General features: G+C 32.7%; 1 protein-coding gene across 1 annotated transcript; it reads left to right on the plus strand.

The window, feature by feature from the left end:
• Positions 1 to 1,737: 1,737 nt before the first annotated feature.
• Positions 1,738 to 4,611, plus strand: LOC25495824 (uncharacterized). The gene is made up of 3 exons (XM_013596072.3): positions 1,738 to 2,067; positions 4,146 to 4,186; positions 4,350 to 4,611. The coding sequence occupies exons 1-3, from the start codon at positions 1,809 to 1,811 to the stop codon at positions 4,506 to 4,508; spliced, it is 459 nt and encodes a 152-aa protein (XP_013451526.1). The 5' UTR covers positions 1,738 to 1,808; the 3' UTR covers positions 4,509 to 4,611.
• Positions 4,612 to 8,718: the final 4,107 nt, after the last annotated feature.

Genomic DNA, 8,718 nt, shown 5'->3' on the forward strand with positions numbered 1-8,718 from the left:
TGGCACCAATATCAATATTTTTACAAAGTGCAGGGACCAATACCAATAGTTTTGTGTTTTTTTTTTAACAGAAAGTTAATAGAGGGATCAATATCAATATTTTTACAAAGTGCATGGACAAATTCCAAACAAAAAAAAGTGTAGGGACCAATGTCAAAATCTGATGAAAGTGCAAGGACTAAAGACATATTTAAACCTTTTTTTTTTTGAAGAAGTTAAAATGAAATTTATTTAAAACACAAAGAATCCTAGCAAGCACAAGGAATGTAGAGAACTTAAAAGCACCATGCAAAGGAAAAGTGTCCGTATATATGCGGAATACTCAAACAAACACTCATCTATCAAATATAAACTTTTACAAGTAAACCAAAAACACCCTCCAAACCGTTAAAAAACATCTCCAAAATAACCATCAAACCTACCAAAAACCCATGTAACCGCACCTTAAACAAACTACACCAGCTAACATCCATGTATTTGAAAACCTCATCAACAACAAAACTCGTAGAAGAAAACCCACAAAAAGCATAACCACCACCAAAACTACCATTAACCACCAAAAAACCACCAATAATCCTCACCAAAAACCAACACCCGCCACCTCGAAAACCAATAAACCCCACTGACCCTCCCATCAGCCACCACCACACACCCCTAGCCACCACACAACCACCACGAAAACAGCTACGATGTTTTCGATGCTCTCTCACCACTTCATCACCACCACCACACCACCATAAGTTAGACTCTTCTCTCCATCGATTCACCAAAACAGCATCGTCGACACCACTGCAAAACCACCACGTCGTCACCACCTTTCACCTTCTATCAACGCCAAAATCGTGCCCTACTCCACCACAACACACCAATATAAAATAAAACACGCAACAGGTCAAAACGAAAAAAGTCGTCGCCGTTTCGAAGAGGAACAAAAGCAACCAAAACACACAAGACCATCGGAGAACAACAACCTTAACGCTGGCGTTGATAGATTTGGCGTTTAGAGGTGGTGCGGAGGACTGGTGTCACTCGTCGCAACACCACCCGAACAGGCTACATCTTGTGAATTGAGGGTTTGGATTGGGGTGGAAGGTGTAAGCGGCGGCTGTTTGTTAGAGAGATGCGAGAGCTAGGTTTGGTATTTGATGTTCATTCTGCAATTGACTTTAATATTGAATTTATTGTTCAATTCACCTCAATGCTAATAACCCACTTTTGGACAAAATAAATTGTAATTCATAATCAATTATCTTAAGAAAGATTCTCTCATCCCAAAATAAACATATTTTTCTACTATTATATAAATATAAATAATACTTCCTTCAAAAAAATATAAATAGTAACATATAAGATGTTGGATTTTCCATAAAAAAAAAAAGATGTTGCAAGATGTTGTTGGATTTGTTTTATATAAAGATAAAGATAAATAGTATATATAAGATGTTTATTAAAAAAAAGTTATATATAAGATATTGTTAGATTTGTCTTAAAGAAAATTTTCGGAATATTAAATTTTTATAATATTGTTAATACATAATTCAAAGATATTTAATATATAAAAATGCACATTAGCAAATAGACAATCAAATTATTTATTTTTTAAAAAAAAAAATTAAATATGTTGGACTAATAAAAACTAAAAAAACAATATTTAGCGAAAAATAATAATAAAACACAATCCTAAGTAGTTTAGTTATTTAAGGATCCAAAACTGTTGGACTATAAATAAACAACACAAGTACAAAACAAAAAACACAATCTCTCTGTCTCTCAACAAAAGTCAAAACTCAACAAAATCGAAGTTCGCGATGGCTGAAGAAGACGACTCACCACAATTCCTAGAGGTCACCTGCCGAACCTCCGGCAAGACACTACGGTTTGCTCCGGGAACCGATGCCGGATTTGCGGTGGCTCTGATAAACCGGAAACTCAAAGGAACGCTTCCAATAGCAACACATATTGAAGCTGTAAAAGATGGAAAAGAAGAAGAAACAATTGCTTTTGGATCAAATGCTATTCTTTCCAATTTTGGTCATAATTGGAAGCTTCAAACTGTTCTTTCTTCTGGTACGTAAATTTCTACTTTATCACAAATTTCTTGTTTTTTGTTTTTGTTTTTTTAAATTTTACTTTAGTTAGTTTTGACAGTTATTTAAGTTTTTTTTTTTTATTCATAAAATTTTAATGTTTTATGTTGTTTTAATTTTATCTATTTGTATGTATAGTCAATGAATTGAGTTAAATATATTTGTTAGCGTTATATAATTATTTATTTTCGACAACACATTGATAAGAACCAACACGAGAACAAAGTGGAGCGCACATTAGGATGTTGCGTTGGATGTGTGGTAAGACTAGACATGATAGAATTATAAATGACAACATTAGAGCGCCAGTGTTGAGGTAGCACTTATAGTAGAAAAGATGATGGAAAATGGACTTAGATGGTTTGGGCAACTAGAGGGAAGACATGTAGATTATGTGGTAAGGATGGGCAACTAGAGGGAAGACATGTAGATTATGTGGTAAGGAAGTTGATCAGATGGAGGATAGTCAGATAGATGAAGATCTAGAACAACTATAAGAGAAACTATTAGGAAAGATTTAGATTTTAGAGATTATTGAGTTGGATCCAAATATGGTTTATGATAGACCGTTATGGCGTAATTTGATCCATATAGCCAACCCACTTAATGGGATAGAGCTTGTTTGTTGTTGTTGTTGTTGTTGTTGTCGTTGATAATTCAGGTAAGAAAATTTTCATTCCCATTGCTAAAATTAGGATCATTACAAGCAAGTTTATTCAGCCGGGCAGAGGCATTCCCCATTCTTGAGAGAGATATGACTTAGAAATCATAGAATGGGTGTAAAACTTAGTTAGAGTCAACAAGCCAATTTTCATATCCTAACATCCTATCTCCAATTATAACAAATTGTCGTAGCTCCAAACACAGTTCGACGACTATTAGTGGTCTTGCAAAAGTCCAAACTTGACCTTATGATCAGTAAGCATTTGCAGGTAGGACAGTATACCGAAAAATGATTCAGCCACAATATTCTATGCACATACCGTGATTTGCCACAATGTTGATTCTATGGCCATTTTCACAAACAACTCAACAACACCCTTGTCCATACTAATGTTAAATCTGGTGGTTTCGGCGATGGCTGGAAAAAAAGTAAATCTGGTGGAGGGATGGCATCCTCAAGTGGTTGTGAATAAGAGATCCTTTAGCTCGTATGATTTTCAACTTCTAACGTAACTGTGGTCCTGCCTAACAGTGGTTGTGTTGGTGGAGGGCTCATAACCGGCGACGTCGAAGAAAAAGATACTGAGATTATTTTTTTTTGGACTCACTGCGGGAAGAGGAGTGAAAAGAGAAATTTGATCTGAAAGAGGAGCCACATGAACTGGGTCCAATGGGAGAGTTGACCGCCACCGTGAAACAGGGTCAGGGAAGCTTGTTGGCTTGTTGGAGGGAGAGGAGGGGATACCACCATCGCAAGGAGGACGTGGTTCTGGCGTTTCTTCTGTTTGTAGGAAGGGGAGAGAAGGTTGAACAGGTGAGAACTTCGCAAGGAGAGAAGAGAATGCCGTTCACAAGGAGAAGAAATAATGACCATTGTTAGGGAGAAGAAACAGGTGAAAATGGATCTTTTTCACCAAACATGACCCGTTTTCAGCAAGGCCTGACAAAATGGGCAGTCCAACACGAAAACAACTAACGATCCTGTTCGGAACTCTCGACCTTGACCATGAAAAGTAATTCCGGCGATCTTCCCTTGATCGCAACACGAATCCATGAGGGTGACCCATCACTCGATCTTAACTTATGAGCCAAATACTCGAGGGTATCAAGTTATTATTGTGTGATTGAATCAAATCGAACGTAAGGATTTAACATTTGTATTTCAATTAGTTGTGTGTTCAACCCACAAGTGTATTTAAATATATAGTTTTAACCGTTATATTTCGATGAATGTTTCTCTCTTTATATATTGAGTACATACATTTAAGCATAGTTTCACAATTTAAATAAAAAACAGCTAAAAAAAGTTCCATAAAAACAATGATCTATGACTTGTTTGGCCAATGTTAAGAGCCATTTACAAATAATTGATTAATGTTTCATTATTGGTTGCAGAAGAGCAGAGAAAAGGAATGGCAAAGGAGACACCAAGACATGTAAGTTTATTTTCATATTAAACTAAAAACATAACTTTGTACCCTTTTGCATGAATGCCATGACTTCTAGTGTTTCTTTGTAGAAATTATTAATTTTCCTTTTATATTGTTTTAACTTAAGAATGATTAATTAAACCTTTATTTGTTTACTTTCTTTCTCCAGGTTGCAGGTGGTAAAAGCAGAGAACCTAACCAAATAAGCTCAGCATATATTGTTAAAATAATTCTAGCTTTTATTTTGATTTTTGTACTAGGTGCAATTTTTACTTTGTTTCTTGATAATCTTCCTGAGTTGATAGTGTTTGTTAAATCAATGATATAATACTTTTATTTATTTGATTGTAACTTATGATTTGAATAAATGGCTTAAATTGTATAGCCTTTTGTTTTTTAATTAATGGGAATATAACTCAATCTTGTGCACACATTGGCTCAGCAACTTTGCCCTAAAGAAAAAGACACATTGCAGATAGAGTCCAAATCTGCTTCATTTCCCTTCTCCTACATTTAATCCAGTTCCTTTAGAAGATGTTTGCCACGTGGCAATTAAGTATTTTGATGGTTCGGATTAAAACTTTTGTGGTCAACTTAATTTTTTTTGGATGACCGCGAAAACATAATCTGAGGGTGAGGAAGGGTGGTGGATCTGAGGGTTAGAGAGAAGGCAAAGAGCGGGTTAGAGAGCAACAACAAAAATTAATCATAATCTTCACGAAGGATGCTAGCAACACCCATAGATCCACATGACCCCAAAAGAAACTTGCCATCATTATGAGTAAACCACCAAAATCAGCTTGATTACTCGAACCTAACTACCTACCATCAACACTTAGACAAAAGCAGCCCTCGTGGGGACGATTTCTTGGTGTATAACAAATTTAAATGACATACACCATTAAACCACTAATTTTAAAGCAGTGTCATGAACAACAACAAAAATTTAAAGACCCAAGGATCATATAAAAATTAGAGTTACTCATCGATTTTGAAAATAAAACCATCTTGTGGTTTATGTAATGCTTTAAATATAGATTTCTAAATGATTGATCATCCACTTAGAAACACATTGAACATAGTCTTCATTTGTATCTTTCTTGAAACATTTTCACCCATAATTTGTTACTCAAAAGAAAAATTTCCCAAAACAAACTTGCCTAACTAAGTGCATCCCTAAACCAATTCAATATGAATCAATTTTACAAGGACTAAAACAAAATACGAAGGATCAAAATCAAATTTTTCATATTTGCAGGGACTAAAACCAAAAAAATATTTTTACAGGGACTAAAACTAAAATGTCAGATATTTGCAAGGACTATTTTCATATTTAAGCCTATAATTTTTTTATGACTTACAAAATCTAAGTTTTGTGTTTAATGTTGAAGAGTAATGTTAGAAATTTTAATTTTAATTTTATTGGCTTATGTATGGTAAAATTCAAATTTTTCATATACTTAAAGTTCATTCTTTGTGTCCCCAAATTTACGTTGGAACCAAGATGTGATATTTACTTCAAAAATAGTGGATAATAGATGCTTCATGTTTATGTCCAAATTCTTAGTTTATATTCAATTTTTTTTTTTTGTTTTTGGTATTCAAATAGCTTATATTCAAGCAATTTATTTATTTCAAGTTCCATATTTATATTCCAGCCTTTTATTTATTGTCAAATTTTATATTTTTGTTCAAGCTTTATATTTATGCTCAGGTTTATCTTATGTTCATGTACAATGATCAAAGTTATGTTGGAAGGTTAAGCCTTGTGTTAACGCCTCTATTTTGTGTTGAACTTTCAATTTTTATGTTTTAAGATTCAAGCTTTTTATTCCAAAATTATGTTGGGACCAAGATGTGATCCTTACTTTTAAGATGAGGTGTTCTTGTGTTTCATTTTTTTTTTGGTTAACTTTGAAATTGAAAGTTTGGAAATGAACTATGAAGAAAATCTTAACAATCAATTACTTATTGTTACATAAATTACTCCCTTTTTTTTTTTATGTTGTCTTGGTCGTGAGCTCCTTCAAGATTGGTTGACAAAGATTTTCCTACAAAACAAAATTAAATACAAAAATAAATTTGAATACCGTCATACACTTCTCTAATATATTTTGCTTGTCAAAGTTTATATATTGTCACACTAAGGCCGATTTAGCGACCACACCTTGGATTACGCATCCCTTAATACACACACCCTCTTTGAATCCGACTCAGCTAATTTGTTGTAACTCTTTGTTAAGAACCCATTGATAGTGGATTGCAGAGATCAATCTCTACTTTAGAGTAGGTCATCATTGAAACGAACTGGGTAAAATATTTCTTGATGTTGTTATCTTTTCTCTCGTGTCTTTATCTTATCTATTCTTTGATTCGATTGTGGTATTTCTATGCACTTGGTTTCTAGATTAGATCTAGATTATTGTTGCTTGCAAGACTGAATCAGGTATCTAATCACTTAAAAGGGGGACAATATCAATGGACTAGATCCGAGATATTATGTTTTTAGATGAAAATTTAATATTAGTTTGAGACTTTTTGTTTGTTAACAAATACATTTAATTCAAAATTTGATTGTTGACAAATACATTTGTTAACAAATACGTCCGGGATATTTCATTATGTTTAAGTTTAAAATCAATTTGATTGCATTCAAATTTACTAAAACCGCAGTGAAGTTAAGGTTAATTTGTGTTTAACCCAGGATAGTATTTGTGTTGACACTTCTTCTTTTCCTCTATAAATACTTCGTCATTCCTTCCATTTTTTATGATAGACACTTTGTAAATTTTAGAGAGAAATTTGTGGTGAACTCTCCCTCTCCCTCTCCCTCGGCCAAGTTGATATATGTGTAGCGAATAACTTCAATTTCTTCTATCCATATTATCTCTTTCATTCTACTTTTAGTTGTCTTCTTTTTTTGTTAAGTTTAAGTTCTATATTTAAGGTTTTTATTTAAGCTTATTAATTTTTATTTTTTTTAGTTCTATATTTATGTTGTTCAGAGTTTTAGTTAAATTCAAGCATTTATTTTGTTGTTCAAGCATTTAGTTGTGTTCAAATTTGATGTTGTGATCAAGCGTTTAGTTCTATTGAAGTTTGAAATTTCTAGTCTCTTCTTATGTTCAAGTCCTATCAAGATTTAAAACTTTAAACTTTATGCATTCTAAATCAAAGGTTTATGTTCAAGAGTAGTGACATTTAACTTGGGAAATGAGACTTCTTTTCCACTATAGGAAAGTCTTTTCTAATCATTGGATCATACAAAGAACACACTGTTACAATAGTCTCTCAACACTAGATTTTTATCTTACTATCTTCCCCAACCACTTTCTCTCACATGCCTCTCTCACCCACTATTCATCTTCCATATCTTTACACATTTCACTGAATTTTTCTTCCCAGCACCCCTGACTCTTCTCTTGTTCTTTTTTTCTTCTTCTTCTTTTATTTGCCTGACTGTTCTCTTGTTCTTTTTTTCTTCTTCTTCTTTTATTTATCAACTAAATTAATGAATTTATTTTGCTCAGTTTTGCTAGTTATGATTATAAAGTTACACATATAAATCAAAGGATAGCCATTAATCGTTTACAATCTTTTCTCATATGATTAAATCAAAATCTCACTATAAACATAAGATACTACAATCAAATGTTTTAACATAACAATTACCCAGTAAAATGCTTATCAAAATAAATCCTAACTCCCCAAATTTTGGTTTTTTGGTTTGACCCCAATTTATTTTCTTCAGAACCAAAATCAAATTAATTATCCTGTGCAATTTTATTTCTCTTCTTGTTTGTTGTATTGGCCGATGCAAATTTCAGAAGATAAAATGAAGTTTGTTGTGGTGATTTTTCATATCCGAATCTGTTGTTATGTTCCAGATCTGGGTTTTAGATATCAACTTGTATGAAGATGAATTATTTGTTTGAAGAACACATAAATGAATGAATGAAGATGAATAATTGGGTTATAGTCTTCTTGGTGAATGAATAAATGAAGATTAGATTCCATAGGTGACGATAATAAACTTAGTTGTTAAGGTTAGAGATGATGTGAAGAAAATATAGTGTGGATAGACTATAATAACAATGGTGGTACTACTCAATTTAATGGTAAAAAAAAGACTTTCCTATGGTGGGAAAGAAGTCTCCTTTCCCAAGTTAAATGCCACCGAGTAGGGTAAAGCTCAAGTTTTTATGTATGGTAAAGTTCAAATTTTTTATTTGCTTAAAGGTTCAAATTTTTGTGTCTCCAAATTTATGTTGGGACCAAGATGTGATCTTTAATTTCAAAAATAGTAAATGATTTATGTTTATGTACAAACTCTTTATTTGTATTGAAGCTCTTTATTTATACTCAAGCACTTACTTATATTCAAGAAAATTATTTATTTTGAAGTTCTACATTTATATTAGAGCTTTTTATTTATTTTCAAGTTTTATATTTATGTTCATGTTTATGCTAAGTACATATTCCAAAATCAAACGTTATGTTGGAAGATTAAGCCTTGCTCTAAAGTCTTAATTTTGTGT

Source organism: Medicago truncatula, chromosome 6, assembly GCF_003473485.1.
Source record: "Medicago truncatula cultivar Jemalong A17 chromosome 6, MtrunA17r5.0-ANR, whole genome shotgun sequence".
NCBI lineage: Eukaryota > Viridiplantae > Streptophyta > Magnoliopsida > Fabales > Fabaceae > Medicago > Medicago truncatula.